This window comes from Rhinichthys klamathensis, unplaced genomic scaffold (assembly GCF_029890125.1).
Source record: "Rhinichthys klamathensis goyatoka isolate OS25496 unplaced genomic scaffold, OSU_Roscu_1.1 h1tg000007l_1, whole genome shotgun sequence".
Classification (NCBI taxonomy): domain Eukaryota; kingdom Metazoa; phylum Chordata; class Actinopteri; order Cypriniformes; family Leuciscidae; genus Rhinichthys; species Rhinichthys klamathensis.
In genome coordinates, this window is record NW_026606560.1 from 1,312,269 (window position 1) to 1,331,053 (window position 18,785).

The 18,785-nt window shown below is 37.3% G+C and overlaps 1 protein-coding gene across 9 annotated transcripts in view; it reads right to left on the reverse strand.

Annotated features, from left to right (window-relative positions):
• mast2 (microtubule associated serine/threonine kinase 2) overlaps window positions 1-18,785 on the reverse strand; it is a 178,388-nt gene that overhangs the window by 42,459 nt on the left and 117,144 nt on the right. The window contains exon 1 of one of the 9 annotated variants that reach the window (XM_056259303.1): window positions 17,958-18,166. The exons of the other annotated variants lie outside the window; for them this stretch is intronic. Coding sequence (XP_056115278.1) covers window positions 17,958-18,031 — 74 coding nt within the window. The 5' untranslated portion in view covers window positions 18,032-18,166. Of the gene's footprint in view, window positions 1-17,957; window positions 18,167-18,785 lie in introns of those variants that run through there. 9 annotated transcript variants of the gene reach the window in all.

Here is an 18,785-nt window from a genome sequence, read left to right on the forward strand (position 1 = left end):
GTGAATCATGTTTGTGTGTGTGTGTGTGAATGAATGAATGAATGAATGAATGAATGAATGAATGAACGCACAGATACGTAGGCTACTGTTATGCCTGGTTCAGATTACACGATTTTAGCCCGATCCGTTTGACGTAGGGTGTCGTGGGGATTCGTAAACGACAACGGGCGTCGGGACGCAAGATTCGATCGTATCATCTCGTATAGTGTGTCATAGTGGGCGACAACCTACGTCGCGTCTGCGATGCTTCACGACATCATGACAAAAAGACTAGCATGTTTAATTTTTTTAACGGTCGTCCACGACGGGTTCCGTCACATGTATGAGGTTGACCAATAGGAGCACAGAAGCTTTTCCGTACACAACTTTCAAAAATGGCGAAACGAAAGAGAGACGATGATGCCACTAGGTGGAGTTATGACATGGAGGAAAGGTTCGTGGAGCTGTGGCAACAGTAACAGAAAACAATATTTTACCACAAGTTCTCTTTGGAGGATTGACAGCCCATACTGTCCTCTTCGAGCAATCCAGGAACGTGTCCATTGTCGGGTTCTCTTTCTTTTTTTACGTTTTTCTGAACACAGGACAGCCAACACTCACCGCTTCATCCATTGTTTGTTTACGTTCGTTTCCGGAAGTCACTCGCTACTAGTTTCGCCTTCTCGATGACATCACGCGCGTCGTTAAAGACGGCACGCGATGACTGGTCAGGAAGCAACATGTAGTCTGACATGTTTCTTGTCCACGACATGACAAGATTTTAGGAGTCAAAATCGCGTAATCTGACACAGTGACTATCGTAACAGACAAAAAAAATCGTGTAATCTGAACCAGGCATTACAGACTAAATAAAAGACAACATTTCGTTGACTAGTTTTGGATAAAGTTTTTACTCTAAAATAGACATCAAATAAGCTTTTGTTAGGAGTTTCTGCTCATATGTTAAATATATAGTATGTTTTGTCAATAAACTAATCAACTAAGATGTTATAGTGTTTGTTCAAGCTATATCAAAATAATGAATCCTCAACTTTGAAATATGTATGATCAAACTAAGACATTTATGGAAAAAGACCATTTTCTTTTCAAGATGTTTCCAACTCTAACTTTGAACTGAAATAAAACCATGTCTATATGGTGAAGGGTGTGTGATAGAAGTGTATGCACCCTGTATTTTCCTTATATAAATCCAAACAATCTAAAAGCCATTCTTTTTTTAAATCTCCTCATTCTTTGTGCAAGGCTCCTGTAATGATATGGCCTGATAGCACCTAATAGGGCCATTATGGGAGGGTCTTTGTCTTTCTCAGGTGTGAAATGCCATACATATTAATGAGAGATCACGCCTCCTGCATAAAGCTTTCTCAAACAAAACACGTCATTAAAAATGTAAAATACTTTATTGACTTATCTGAATGAGTAGTCAGGATGATTCTCACATAGTTTTGGAGCAAATATTCTAGACTATGTGATACAATTTTCAAAAGTATTGTGAAGAAATAATCAATATGTGTTTTGTGGTCTTATTTCAGCAACTTTCATTTTTATATTTTTTTCAATAACCACGCATAAACATTATTCTCTTAAAAATACAAACATGTACATACATGCTGCTCACTTATCGTGGTAGTCCCGTCTGTGCTATATAGAGTGAATTTACACCTTTGCCATTAACATGTTTATAAATAACTGAAAAAAGCACAAATGTCAGTGCATGTCAAAACATCCCAAGGGCCCCAAAAACACTCTGGTCCCCAGAGGGTTAAAATGTGCAACACAAACACAAGAAAATAGTTTAGTGTTTCAAACCTTTTTTAGGGCTTGACAATAAGGACTGATCGATAGCCCGGGGCCAGCATGAAAGACACTCGGCCAAGTTGACGGAACGGTCATTTGCCCGATCAGGCCAGTGCTGCATCTTCACAGAAGTTGATCATTTGCATATTTTTAAGCCTTGTCAATTTAAATATTTAAGCGCTCGTAGACGTGAAAGCACCCACGTCTCTCAGTCTCTCAGCACGCAAATACTCTTTCAAGTCTTCCTCAGCTTGCACGGACATATTTACACAAAATCTTGTCAAATTGCCCATCTTGTTGATAATCATCATAATCATAGTCAGTTATGTCTAAAGTGAACGCAAACGTGAGAGAAGATGCATGTGTATATTGGATCCGTAAAGTTCTTAAAGTGACAGCAGTACTATTCCTTCTGTTGTCTTTTTTTATGTTCATCAAACAAAAGACACAAGAAAAAAAAAAATCGCTCACTGCACTTGACTGAATAACTGTAATAAGGGTTGATCTATTTATACAGTGAAGACTATGAGTGATATTTTACATTTGATTACTATTTCTATACCTGAAAATCTAGTTTAGACCTACATGAAAAACCTAAAAAAAAATGTTTAGTTCATTTGTAAATGTTTGTTCTGTTGTATTTATTTTGTTATTTATTTATGTTGTTATATTATTTTATACTTAAGATACTTATACCTTTTAAATCTTCTCTTGCAGGTTTTATTTTATTCCTACCTTATTTTTACTTTTACTCGAGAATGACTGTTACACAATGCTTTATGTACACAAACAGCCACAAACTGTAAGTGCTGTCATGGAAGTTTAACGCAGCTGAACAACGGCCAAGATGTTAAAATTTCACATTGTTTATGGGTGAGTGTGTGGGTGAATATCAACATTATTTAGCAAAAATTAACAAAATGAAAGTACATTTTGCCATAAATTGAGCTTGAATGTGAAACTCCAGGAGGTATGCTGCTGAAAAGAGCTGCACGTTCTCATTAAAACATCATTCCATCAATAGAAAATAAAAGGGGGGGAAACATGGCAGCAAAACCCCCCGGTGCAATTTACATGCTAATAACATGTGCAGCTGTGCAGGGTTCACGCATGCGGAGAGAAAGTTATCCCTTAATTACAGTAATTGGAGAGAGAATTGCTTCCTCCTAAACATCAAGAAATGTCAATTCTATTTGCGAGCAAACTTGCTTGTTTTCATTTCCGTCGGAATTAATTTGCATTTGTTTGAATTGATTAAGCTACTTTTGGACTTATTTGAGTGAAACCGGATTTGTTTTGGGCTGTTTTGAATGACATTATGTTTGGTAGAATTTGTTTAGGTTTGGAACAATTAACGACTATGAACATGAAGTATATTTATGAATCTGGTGTCTCCAAGCTTGTGTCAATAGTTTTTGTTTTACTGTCTGTTTAACAACAAATGTTGTGCATTTGTTAATGCATCTTAGTGAATAGAGGCACTGCTTGTTTGAAATTTTTGTTCACTTTACATTAGTTCAAATGGACATTGCATCTCTCTGAAAGTGGGTCACCTGAACTAAGCAAAATATAATCCACTCACACACTCACTTATCCTGGATTAGATTGTACAAATACTCCAGTAAAAAGCTAACATATAAGAAAACACACTCCTGCACACCACACACATAGCCTTAAATGAGAGATGCTATAGTGAGATGTTTGTGAGAGACTGTCAGAGCTCTTCCACTCTATTCATCTGATATTGATTATAAAAAAGTCTCGGTAGATAACAGAAGGAAATTACACTCCCCTACACTGCTGGGCAGGATAATGTCAGCTGAACTGCCTTTACTTTGCCCTGCACACCAGGCAACAGAATAACACTGTGTCCAGACACATCCTGACAGTTTTCCAGCAACAAGAAGTAATTTTTCCGTTCTTGCTAAAAGCAAAAAGACATGATTACAGCCACAGGGTATCTGCAGAGCGCTTCAATCAAATGTAAGACCTTTTTTAAGACTTGCACAAATATGATTAATACTGTATGTCCATGCAGAACAAACTTACAAACCTAAGAAAGAAAGAAAGAAAGATAGATAGAAAGAAACGCATGACGTTGGACTTTGAATTATAAATAAGCCTGAATTACACACTCTTACAACCATCTACAACATGTAACAAAATAAACACTATGATGTAGACACTGTCATAATTTATAAACAGTAAATCTTAAGCAATACCTTTGCATATGCTTGGTATTCATTATTTGTGAACTGTTTTGAAACCGCAATCATGTAGCCTAGAGCAGGGGTTTTCAAACTTTTTGTGTGTGTGGACCACTATTTGTAATCAAGAATTTTCGCGGACCACCTCATAATACACATAATAAAATATGTCTACACACAGTCCTACCTGAATTAATCCGCACTTCTAAATAGACTTACTAGCACTAAAACTATAACTGGTCATCACATCAGTACAACAGCTTGTTAAGAGAACGTTTACTGCACACAACGGCTGCCACATATTTAATTGATTTATTTACTCAAGCGCCCGAGGGCATAATCAGGTTCATTTCAGGGATGCAAACATGTATGGTCAAAAAAGAGAGAGGTTATCGAAGCCCTCGCCCCGCGGCAAATATCCAGATACTTACATTGCCGCCAACCCCTGCCACCCCTATAGGCACATATAGTAAAATGAAATTCAAAAAAAGTTTTGACAAAAAAGGTTTTATAAAAAGATAAACCTCACATATTTCAGCCTTTAAATAATTTTTCACAAAAAAGGTTTTATAAAAAGATAAACCTCACATATTTCAGCCTTTAAATCATTTTTATTAAAAGAATGAGTAAAAAAAAAGATAAATTACTTGCCATTTACGATGATGCACATTAGCCATCTTTTATTATTAAAAGTAAAATTCGGTCCGATTTCCCGTGCTGTCTGTCGTTGCTATGCAACCATGCACTGCGCTCTCCACAACGACAAATAAGTTTTAGTAGCTAATAGATTTACACCATCGAAAAACGCTTGCTGTAGCTCTGCTACAAGATTTATTTACGGAGAAGAGAAAAACACCCGTAGTGTTTGGGTGCAGCCGGTGCACCCCCATTGTTCATGTTGACTGAGCTTTCAATGTTTACGGAAAGGATGAAGCTGATTGGTTTGTTCTTGTCACATGAACTGCGATGCGTTTGCGGCATTATGAAAAGTTGAGGTGTTTTCATCTCGCTGCGCCTGGAAAAAATGAGCGCGTCGCTTCAATTATGAGCGCGCTTGCCGTGCGCCAACATGAAATAACGAACTTGAGAGCGCAAACGACACGATATGTAGCCCTTGACGAGCTACCTCCAATTAGGCCACGAGCTACTGGTAGCTCGCGAGCGACGTGTTGGAGACCCCAGTAAAAGATACAGCAAGAAACACTAGTGGTTCACACGCGCATAACTGTTTGGCGAGCAGTGTTCTGATTTGCTTATTTCTTATTTACTTGTTTGGTGGAGGTAATCCAGAATTACTGTTGGTCAAATTATAATCAGACAAAATTTTATATAATGTCAAAATATTTGCCTCTGCCTCTTTTCTCTTCAGAGAACCTCCACCGATCCGAAATAGGCCACTAGCCTATTTTAGTAATCACACAATAACTTGACAATTTAATTTAAATTTTATATCAATATAGGCCTACATATTCTTTTTACTTTTTTTATGGGAATTTCCTGGTAAAATGAAGGTAAAAAAATATTATTTTGTATTTTATTTTGCCTTTCCACGGACCACCTGCAGTACCCTCACGGACCACTAGTGGTCCGCGGACCACAGTTTGGGAACCACTGGCCTAGAGCGCATGTAGCCTAGAACAGCACCACCTTTTGACTTTGAACATGTAGTGTATACATTTATTTCATTCAATCATAGCCTTTTTAAGGTTAATAATGAAGTTTAATTGTTTTAAGACTTGTTTTATGCGATTTAAAATATAAAAACTTTTAATTACCTGAAATTTAATTCAAATTTAATTTAAGACATTTTAAGACTGTTTGAGGACCAACGGGGGACCCTGCAGCCAATAATAATGTGGGAGATTTCACTGTGAGTGGAACAGAAATCAATGACTTACAAAATGTCTTGTCGGATAGATAGGAGACAAACTTAGATTTTACATAGAAGAGATGGGATTTATCACTTGTCGCTTTATCACATTGTGACAGTGTTATTTCACATCTGCACATAAAAGCATTGAGGACTATGACTTAAATTCCCTGTGAAATGACAGGTGTTTAAATGTTCTTCTAATTGCATTGAAAATTCTAAACACACTTAAGTATGTAAACAGATTGATATGCATCAACAGATGGTGAGTAACACACTTAGATATGCACAAACAAAATAAGTATAACATAAATATAAAACATTATTAAAGACTAATAAAATAAGAACAAATAATCAAACTACAAGCAATAGCACAAATAAACAATAGAACTAAGATACAAATAAAATAAACAATGCAGGTTTTTCAGGTAGATCTAACAGAATAGGTACAGAAATTGAATAAATTGCAAATGTAAAATAACACTGCAAAGTCTTCACTGTATAAATTATAGATTAATCCTTAAAAAAGTTATTCAGTCAAGAGCAGTGACTTTCTTGACTGTTTACGTTCACTTAAAGGGATAGTTCATCCAACAATTTTCACCCTAAACTTTTTCCAAACCTGTATGAGTTTCTTTCTTCTGTTGAACACAAAAGAAGATATTAGTCACCTAATGTGAAATTTGGTTGCATATGCAAGTGATTTTCTTGCATTGTAGAGGTTTTAGATTAGGTCTGCACGATATATATAGAAATTATTGAAATAATGCAAATGTTCCTATCGCGATAAGTCAGAGTATTAGGTCGACACAGACAGCAGAGAGTAGACTGGACACATGACTGTTACATATGCGTGAAATGCTTAATGTTATTAAATGCAATAAGTAATTAAAGTACTCACGCACACAGAAAACCCAAATACACACAAAATTATGTCAAAATGGCTGTCTTGGTGAGAATTCACGTAAACACAATCAGTTAAATCTTAAAGGGGAATTTGGCAACTCTAGCCATTTCTTTGCTGATGTTCACTTTTGTTGTCGCATGTTTTCTCATCGAGCTCCCCCTACAGCTGTGGGGCGTATATTTCACAACACTGTCGTAAAAAAACTCACTTGCGGCATCTTCCTCCCCCTTTCTACCGCCGCTCATGTGCATTTGTTATTATCGGAGCCGGCCAACTTATCGTGTGGAGCTATGTCTACCGAGGTGGCTAATACATCATATACACAGACAGTATCATAGAATTATGTCGAACTGCCATAAAGCAGTTCGTGTTTCTTGGTTGTTCTCGCTTCTCACAAGACTTCCTATTTCCAACTTACCAGGACGTTAGTCCCATTGTTGCAAGGTTGGTTTTCCGCCTGGGAACGCTGGGGGGAGCGGGGAAAGTCACCATTTTCACCAGAACAGGTTATTTAACCATCCAAATGATTTCTAAACGGTTATATTAAGTTGAAATAGTTGCCAAGTTCCTCTTTAAGTGGACTAAACTAGGAGTGGACCGATATGTGATTTTCAGGGCCGATGCCGATACCGATTATTACAGATCAAATAGACTGATAACCGATATTTTGAACCGATATATGTCTGGTGTAAAAATGTAAATTAATGTCAAAATTAAGAATAACAAAGGGTTTTGACAAATACTTTCTTTAAATGATTTTAAACATATCTTTGAATCTGAGAACTGTTGTTAATAATAATAATAATAATTATAATAACTTAAAACGTGCAGGGAGGACCCAGCAGCATTCTGCAAACATTTTGTAAAACTTAAAGACTGTATTTTAATGTTTAAATTAAATTTTAGTAATCAAAAAGCATTAATTAATTGAAATCAAACTTATTCAATTTATTTACAGTTTAACAAAAATTGAATTTTTAGGGCCCTATGAAAAACTGAACTTTTATTTTGACGGGTTGCCGTGGAGATTCTGTGTGTTTATGATATGACGATAACATTTCTCAGTTGAAGCATTAAAAAGCTCATGAAGTGTTTATGCAATCATGTACTCATATAATGATGCGGCTGAGACTGAAAACAGCGCAAGCGTCACACGTGCTCCAGTGTGTGTGTGTGTGTGGTAAATTAAATCACGCGTCTGCGCCATTCATTTAGAGACACGCAGGATTCATATTTAAATAGTCTTTTTGCGGTTTGAAATTCGATTTGATTAGTACTGACCTGCTTTTTATTAATTCATCAAAAAGTTGACAAATTCCATGATATTCCGCTTTATACAGTAAATTCCATTTTTATGACTGGATTTCGTCTGTTTTCTGCATCGCGGAAATAACAGGGCTCTATTATGTTGAGGTATTTTGCAACTTCAGTGTAGTCAGACTTAGCAGTGTTTTATTTTTACATTTGATTATTCAATTTCTGTTGTTAAATAAACCTAATTTAGGCCTACCCGAAACCTTAAACACACTGGCTTACACTGACGTTAAAAATGACACTTACTTTTTATGTAATGCTATCGTTTAGTTATAGGGATGTTTTCTTCTTACAAAAAAAAAGTAAAACCTGTATGTTGGTTATATCATTTTCAGTTTTTAAATATATTTAAATATAATTTAAATTTATTTTACACACTTAAATCATTATCGTATCACATATTGCATTTTCTTTAATCTCGTGCAGCCCTAGTTAAAATATATACAATATATATATATATATTTAAAATATTTTTTCTGCTGTTTAGCATTTCAAAGGATTATCCACCTTATAGACTGAAGAAAACCGAGTGGTTTTCGGTCTAGGGCTCATACTGCGAAATGTCATGAGCTGAATGGTGTAATTGCCATGAGCAGATGCAACGAGCCAATTAATACTGAACACTGCAATTATGAGCAAACACCTGCTAACCTAGCGCTCCACCCCACTCAACACTGTGGACAGGTTGAGAGAGGGAAAAAGATCAAATAAACAAATGCATTGACTCTTTTATAACAAGCTTGACCCAATTCGAGGTTTGGCAAGCATAATATAATGGAAACAATGGGAATAGCATGTTTCAAGAGAAGCAAAAGGGTTGGACAGAATCAATGCTGGCCAGAAAGCCAATTACGACACTGATCGTTTCTGCCTTGAGTTTCCTTCCTGTAATCAAGGTACTATCAATATTGTGCACAGTCATTTTCATTTTAAATTAGACCAATTTTCTTCTTGAAAGATGGGAATACCCTTACAGAAAAACCACATGAGTTTCACATGTGCAAAAACACATGTGATCCCATGTGACAACGTGGACATGTGATTTTGCACATGTGAAATTTAACATGTGAAATATGTGGAACACATGTGCTTTGCACATGTTAAAGGTAATTTGCACATGGGAAACGTGTGGTTTTGGAACATTTTCATGTGAAACCCATGTATATTCCCATGTGAAACCCATGGGATTGCATGTGAAACCCATGTGATTACATGTGAAACCCATGGGATTGCATGTGAAACCCATGTGATTACATGTGAAACCCATGTGATGTGAAACCCATGTGAAACCCATGTGATTACATGTGAAACCCATGTGATTACATGTGAAACCCATGGGATTGCATGTGAAACCCATGTGATTACATGTGAAACCCATGGGATTGCATGTGAAACCCATGTGATTGCATGTGAAACCCATGTGATTACATGTGAAACCCATGGGATTGCATGTGAAACCCAAAATTCCCATGTGAAATCCATGAGCTTACATGTGAAACGTAAAATTCCCATGTGAAACATTTAATCACATGTGAAACCCATGAGATATCATGTGAAATGTAAAATATCTCATGTGAAACCCATAGAATGACATTTGAAACCCATCAACAATCCATGTTAAAGCTACACACCATGTAAACCTGTAACTTCATGTGAAATCCATGTAAAAATCATTAAGCAATATACCACAGAAAACGGTAGGCCTACCATGTTCTTGTGTAGGCTCTATAGCCTAATGTTTCCCAACATTAAAACAAATAATTCAAAAAAAAATTTTTTTCACTTTTTATTTCATTTCAAAATATGCAATACAAATTGAATGTTTAAAACAAACAAAGCAAAACCAAATTAAAATTATACATAAAAAGCCGCAAAAAACGCAGGTATACGCGCATGTGTGTGTGTGTGGTGTGCGTTTGTGAAAGTGTGTTGTCTCAGTCCTTTGTGTCTCCTGCAGCAGGCATCCTGTTTTGGGATAGAAAAAGATCAAAGATTAGGGCAGTGCAAACCATAGACTGTAAAAAAAAATATGGACGTAGTGTCCGTGACGTCACCCCGTAGGTTTCTGAAAAGCATTTTTATGGGGCTTAATAATTAATTATTATTCATTTGTAATGTTATTATGTCATTAAACGTTTTACGTAAATATGCTATGGAAATACATCTTGCTTAAACAACTGTATAAGACGAGTGGTGCGTCTCATTTATAAAAAAAACTATTGACAGTTTGTGATTAGATCACAATGTAGACTGAGGAATAAACTGAGTCATCAGTCCTCGCGCATGTCGGTTTCGCAAATGTGAACAGACCACATGGGGATCACACTTGGATGTTGGATCGTCTGAATATTACCTTTCTGCTCGTCTCCTCAGATCTTTTAACTTTTGTGCCATGCAGACCTTGATCTCAGTGCCTCCGATGCCTGGGTGCCTCTTTTTGACATGGTCTGTAAGAAATGAGATTGATTACATTAAAATTTGAAAACAAGTTTGACATGAAGTGACATAACTGTCAGATTCAAACTGTGCTTTCCGCGCTATGGCTGGCGCTGACGGACGCGCTCAGCGCTTGTCATATATAATAACTATTGATAAAAGATATTCAGACATGCTTACCAATTATTAGCTGCACCTTTTGTAGGTCAAGGCTCTTTTTTCACCAACAACCCCTTTTTTTCCGTTCATGCTGCCATCTCTTCGAAAGAGAAGATGGAGTCCATAAGAGTTCTGGTTAACTTTTTGTAGCCCTTACATCTTTGAGCATGATCCAAAGCAACTGGGTTCATTAAGTCAGTCACAGACTTGTTCTGCAAAGCAAAAAATAAAATAAAAAATAGAACATTTTCGTCAGGACAGAAACCGTGATCTTTTCAACGTTATTGCATATTAGGTGAGGTTTTCACTTTGGAGCTGTGAGTGTAAATTTTAGCATACAAGTATTTATTGTTCATGCTCGAGTCTTGATACTCTTTTACCTTCATATTCCAGAGTTTAGGGGTAAAATGCGAGAAATCTCCTTTAGTGGACTTGGATATGCTGGGCACTACTCACTGATCTATATAAATGACTTGATTGCTCATGACGTCATGTAAATTGAAGTCACCATATTCTATTGAATTAATAGGAAATCATCTGACTTTAATGAGTAAACATGACCTAACGAGTCAGTGTTTTTTATATTTGAATTCTATACATTCTTACCATGTAAACATCCAAAACATTTCTGATTATTATCAATGTTGAAAACAGTTGTGCTGATTAATGTGTTTGTGTAAACCATTGTAACAGTTTAAACCATTTTTTCCCCTCCAGGATTCATTGTTAAATAGACCACAAACATATGAAGGGTAGTTTACACTAATGTTCAAACATTTGGGGTCAATGATAGATTTAAAAATGAACAGAAAAAAAAGAAGAAATTCATATTTTTACTCAGCAAGGATGCATTAAATTGATCAAAAGAGAGAGTAAGGATTTCTGTTTCAAATAAATGCTGTTATTTTAACCTTTCTATTCATCAAATAATCCTGAAAAACACAAAAATATGAAGCAGCACAACTGTTTTCAACACTGATAATAATCATAAATGTTTTTTTGAGCATCAAATCGTCATATTAGAATAATTTATGAAGGATGATGTGAAGCTGTGATGCTGAAAATTCAGCTTTGATCATAGGAAGTAATTGCATTTTACAATATATTCACATAGAAAACAGTTTTTATTTATTTATATTATTTCACAATATTATTGTTTTTAATGTTTTTTGGTGAACATAAGAGAAAGAGACATAAACATTTGTACCAAGACAATTAGTGTATGTTTGACATTAGTGTATGTTTGGCGTTTTACTTACTAATCATATGGTTCATCAATAGTGCTTTAGAGATGAAGATCAGCTCCACTCCGCTCCGTTGAAGGGCATCAGCACTGAAGGATCTAAGAACACAACAAGCCATTTGTCACTGAGCCAACAATGCAATGCCAGGTTTATTGAAAGGAAAGAAGCTACAGCAGAGGTGAAATGCAGAAAAGAGAAAGAATTTAAAGAATATACAGAATATAATTTCTTAACTAGGATAACAGAATTTGTTTTTGGGTTTACTTATTCATTTAATTTTGCTCATACGGTGTAACTTCGTTTGGATGTCAAAACCTTCTTAAAATAAACAATTTAAAAAAACAAATTGAGAAATAAAATGAGGTTATTTAATGAGCTTCCTCGGCTCACCTGTGTCCTAACGTTACTTCTCCGGCAGCAGCTTTCTCCAGAAATGTTGAAGTCGTGGAGCTTTCTCTCTGTTATGGGTTATTTTGTTACTACTGAAATCACAGAACATTTTTTAATCAAAATGTGTTTAACGTTACCATTGAGCTAACGTTAGTTTCAGCCAATTTTCTTGCTCCTGAAAGTAACATCACCGATACGTTATGTTTACGTTTGTGTTAAATAAATTAGCTCACTTCCAAGTAAAACCTTTACAAAACCTCTCATCTACACATAAGAGGTGATTAAAAGCCCAAACTTTAATAAATAAAAGTTCAACCGAGTTAACATTACGTTAGCCTAGCTAGCTGCTACCTCTTCAGAAAACGGTTGAGATCCTAACGGACTTTTTCCGAAGACACTACACCATGTAAATTTTTAACAGAATCGTGTCAATTACAAGTAAGAGAAATGTCAAAAACAGTTGTGAGTATTATTCGTGTGATTTTAGAGACTAATCTCACCTGGAAAAAGCCGTGAAAAGTTTAAACAACATCGAGAGAGGGAGTTTTGTTGCTTACCAGTAGCAGTGGTCCCGCGCCGTTTCCATGGCAACTCTGCGCGCCGGCCGCTCCAGTGTTTGAAATACTCGAAAGTTCACGCGCACGGCATTGATTAAACCACGTCAAAATCATGCAGCACTTAAAATGAAAAGTTTAATATCCACTTTATTTTATTTGAAAACGTGCTTGCAGTAGCCTATTGATTATATCAAATATAATATACTGTTGATTATGTAAAATATATTTACAATATAGCTTTAGAAATGGTAAACAGTGTTGAAATAAAAGTATTGCAAAAACTCATTAAAAACTATACGTGTATATAAGTGTTAGTATATACACATGCATTATAAGCTTTATGTTCTATGCATTTTGTGTGAAAAAGGCTATTGAAGCTAAAAATGTACAGTATTTGTGACGTGGTAACATAATTCACATGTTAAAACCTATTACAACGTGCAAATATATTTCACATGAGCTCCACATTATTACCTATAACATGTTTTCCACATGTGCCACGTGTTCCATTAAGTTCACATGTGGTGACATGTTGTTCACATGTGGTCGAACATTACTGCATGTGGTGACATGTTGTTCACATGTGGTCGAACATTACTGCATGTGGTGACATGTTGTTCACATGTGGTGAAACATTGTTCACATGTGATGACATGTTGTTTATATGTGGTCACATGTGGGCATATGTGGTCACATGTGGTCACATGTGGGCACATGTGGAAAACATGTGATAACATGTGAAATTCATGTGTTTTTTCTGTAAGGGTATGGTGGCCCCAAAGCTGCCACATGTATACTTATTACATTGCCTGTAGCTTGTCCTATGTGGATAATTAAAATGCATACAACCATCAACCACTGTCTGAAATACAATGAATCAATGACTGAGAACTTCTCAGATGTGCCTATGAAGGCTTTCCACAGGCTAAGTGGCTATATTCAATGCAGAAAATTATGAAAAAGAGAAAGAGAGAAATCAATCAAGCATTCTGTATCATCAAGGAAGAGGACAATTTAACAGTCTGAACAATCTGAAATTGGTTCTGCTGAATGTTTCATGAGATTCAAAGACTTGTCATGTGGAGTGACTATAATGAGCATGCTGAAGGGAGCCTGAACGATATGAGGCAACAGAGGAAGAGAATCAAGAGATAGAATGAGATAGAATCAAGAGTAGAGTTCTCAACGGGTCGGGTCGGCCCGACAAACCCGACGGGACCCGCGGGTTCGGGTCGAAAATATTTGCAAATGACTCGGGTCAGGTCGGACCTCGGGCTTAATCTTTTGAATTGTACAGTGAAAAAAACAAAAACATTTATTATTCATCGCTGCTGTTCACTGTAAAGAAAGTCTGGCTGCTGCGTGCAACGTGCATCGCGACGCGACGGTAGCCTTCAGCCCGGAGAAGAAGATGGAGTTGGTGAAAAATAAACTTGCCGTAGGTGAAATCACCGTCGCTCAGGGGCGGCGCCAGATAATTTTTAACGCAGGTGCTGAGGGGGTGCAAGATCATTGACAGGGGGAGCTACGCAATTATATATATATACACACACACACACACACACACTATTATTTAAATGAGCAAAATTTATGATGAGATGTGCTCCAGTTCATGTGCAATGCAATCGCGCCCCCGCCTCCTATATCATGATCATTATTGTCTGCAATATTTGCTTCTTATTTATTATATCCAGGCAATTGGTTGACGAAAAATTGATTAAAATTAAGATACAATTTATACAAAACGAAATTCACTTTAAAGAAAGGCTTTCTACAAAACAAAACTTAATTTAGTGGTCAAAATCATGTCTGACCCATCATATCTTCCGAAATATTGCGCATCTTACTCATGCTGTTCAATTTTCATAGTCAGCATAGATGTAAAAGAAACAACAACATTATAATATTTTAACAAAAATGAAACTAAATGCGCTTATTTAATGGCAACAACACATATAGTGGGCCTATAGTATATACAGACTATCTAAATATTGAAATTAACATTAACAATGCTGTTGAAGTGCAGTTTATTAATAGTAAATGTTAACTAATCTAATTAAGTGTTACCGATTTTTTTATACACCGATTCAGAGGTCTCGTGAGTTCAGTGTTGAGTTAAAGTGAATGGTTAAAATGAGTCATTCGTTTGCGTATCGGAAGTCTAGCCACGGCACACGTTGTGTGATTATCTCGGCAGTTTAGGACATCGCACAAGATTTGCGTCAATAAAGAAAACATTTAATCACTGGATAGGTTTTTTCATTTATTGAAATGTGGTTTATGTCAGCTGGATGGGCGGAACGTGGGAGACGTGAGAGTGCGCGCGGCCGGGGCTCTCTCTCTGCGTCAAGCGCAGCAGTCATTCTATTCTACATCACTCACCGATCAAAAGGGTGGCGTCGGGCCGCGGGGCGGGTTCGGGCAGATAATTCATGTTGATGTGTCGGGTTACATCGGGTCCGGGCTTTAAAAGCCACGGGCCGGGTCGGATCGGGTTGTAATTTTCAGGCCCGTTGAGAACTCTAATCAAGAGATTCGACCAGCAGCCATATCACCCTGTAGCCCAAGACTGGTTGCCCACTGAAGCTAAGCAGGGCTGAGCCTGGTTAGTACCTGGATGGGAGACCTCCTGAGAAAAACCAGGTTGCTGCTGGAAGAGGTGTTAGTGAGGCCAGCAGGGGGCGCTCACCCTGTGGTCTATGTGGGTCCTAACACCCCAGTATAGTGATGGGGACACTATACTGTCAAAGAGCACCGTCCTTCGGATGAGACATTAAACCGAGGTCCTGACTCTCTGTGGTCATTAAAAATCCCAGGATGTAGAAAAAGAGTAGGGGTGTAACCCCGGCATCCTGGCTAAATTTGCCCCTTGGCCTCTGTCCATCATGGCCTCCTAATCATTCCTATATACTAATTGGCTTCATCACTCTGTCTCCTCTCCACCAATAAGCTGGTGTGTGGTTGGCATTCTGGCGCAATATGGCTGCCGTTGCATCATCCAGGTGGATGCTGCACATTGGTGGTGGTTGAGGAGATTCCCCCCTTCCATATGTGAAGCGCTTTGAGGTCCCAGAAAAAGCGCTATATAAATGTAAAGAATTATTATTAATTATAATGATGAAGAGAAAGTAAGAAAGTGTAAAGAGAGATAAAATGAAAGATTTAGTTATTACATCCCAAAGTGGCTGTGACAGCATCACATGGGCTCAAAAACTTACGGTTGAGAGGCAGCGTGAACATTCTGCTTGACTTTACATTTCCACTGTGTAACATGTTACACAGACCACGTCAAGACATGATACCTCTGGGAAATTCCATAGTGGAGTCATGTGAGTTGATGCATGTTGACAAGTGAGGTGTCAAGACTGCAGCTAGTTCAGCATAACCCCAGAGACAGAGGAAGAGGAGACTGGTGAGTTCTAATAGCTTCTCACACACAAGAACGTTTGTATGAGCGGTCAAATGCACTTCTTGGTCAAAATGTTCATGTTAGCAGAAAAATTTATGTAAACAGTCCTTTTTTTCTTGTGGTTGTAAACAGGCAAATGGGGAGGATGCTGTTCAAAAGTTAGGGTTTAGAAAGATTTTTATTTAATGTTTTTAAAAAGAATTTAATAAATATAGCTGCGAGCAGCGATTGCGGGCCCAAGCTGGTGGCACCGCCACGCTGGTGCATTTAATATTGTAAAATATTATTGAAATTTTAAATAACTGTTTCAATTTTAATACATTTAAAAATTAATTTTTTTGTGCCTTGGTAAAGCTGAATTTTCAGGAGCTAATACGCCTGTCAGTGTCTCAGGATTTTTCAGAAATCTGGTAACACTTCACACTAAGGTTCATTATTAAACATTAGTTAACATAAACTAAGAATGAACAATACTTCTACAGCATTTTATTAATCTTTTTTAATATTAATTTCAACATTAACTAATGCTATTAAAATCAAAGGTTGTATTTGTTAACATTAACATTAGGTAATGCACTGTGAAATAACATGAACAAACAATGACGACCAACTGAATTTTTATTAACTAACATTAACAAAGATTAATAAATACTGTAACAAATGTATTGCTCATGGTTAGTTCAAGATTCATTTCTCATCAATCATGGAAACAGTTGTGCAGATTAACATTTATTTGAAACAGAAATCTTTAGTAACATTATAAATGTCTTTACTGTCACTTTTGATCAATGCATCCTTGCAGAATAATGGTACGCCTGGTAAAGTATGGCAGTATAAATGGCAAGTCTATATGATTTTTAAAATGTATTCTCTGCTATACGAAATTCTGATTGCTTAGAAAGTAACAAGACACCTCTCGTCTATAAGATACATGATTCAAAGTCTCATTCATCCTTTCATAGATCATTCACACTATGACTCTATACAGCACACAGTGCACTGCTCCAACCTCATGGCCACTGAATGAATCAGACATTTAGCATCATTGTGAGAATGACACTATTCACAGAGATAGACGAAGAGCGGAAAGAAGCAGATCACTCTACAACAGTCTCAGCTCTGTTGCTATGCAAGCACTGTGCCCTCCCCTACATCTGTCTCTCCAGGCTACAGGAAGACAGGAAGAACACAAGTAGGGAAGGAGGGAACGCAATTATAGGTGATCTCTATCTAACTCAACCACACATTTGAGCACATCTGCATGCAAGTTCACCCAGACATGGTAGGTCAGAGCAGAACTGCCCAGACTCCAGCATCATTTTATAAAAGACTAACCTTGCTCGCCTGCGTGTTTGGGTGCATGTCTGGCCACGTCATAATTTGCACTCCTGGCTGACGGGCGGTCGTTACTTTTACGCACATTGACCAAGAGGAAGGAACATTGTACGATGTGCATGTAGAGTGGCTGAAATGAGTGTGACCACCAGAATACACAACAACAACAGTGAGAAAAATCACAGAGCACACAAACATAAGCAAAACCACAAGACTGCCTGCAGCATGCCATCGATTACAGCTCATATGACTAAAAGAACAAGTTACCTGACTAACATGATAAGAACAAACAGAAAGTACAGAGACAGAAAAATGAAAATGGAGAGCTGTACCTCTTGGATCGGCGGAGCATGCTTCTCTCTGGCAGAGAGAAATTGGAGAGAACGGTCCAGAAGGAGTCAGACATGATATCGGTGCACTAACATGGCTGTCATCCAAAGATCAAATGTCATAAAGCGGCAGAGAAGGGAGAACAGCTAGCTAAATGAACATGCACTAGATGATGTTCCTACAGCTGCTGCTGCCGGCAACCTGTGACACAACTAAAGCTATCGTGAGATGCTGTCATGTGCTTTTTCTCTCTCTCTCTCTCTTCTCTCTCCTCAACACCCTCCCCTCCTCTCTCTCTCTCTCTCTCTCTCTCTCTCTCTCTCTCTCTAACTCAAATACACAGCAGCACATGTATAAAGATGCAGCCAACTCTAAATACAACCTCCAGATTACCTCCAGAAGAGTCAGAGTGTGAGACTTGCAAGTAAAAATAGAAATTTTGAGAGAAATAGTGAAACATTTTAATGCTAGATGATCTGTCAACCAGAAATGGCTGAATCTGAGTATTCAATACAGCATCCCTGGAAAAAGTGACAGGGGATTGAAGTTAAATGACAGGGGATTAAAGTGCACACACACGCACACACATATGCAGAATTATTCAGGAAATGGTACAAGCATATAAGTGAGACTTTCTGTGGGGTCCAAACTGTTTAGTCATTAGTCCAGCAGGTCAAAGGACTCAACTCAAAAAAGTGAAAAATGAGGAATTAAAAAGATAAACAAGGCTGTTTTAAATCATATGTGTTTTGCAGTTTTGCAGCAGGCTAGATGCAGACAGGCATGGGAGCACTGTGTCACCTTGAGCTGACCGACACCATAGGCTCAAT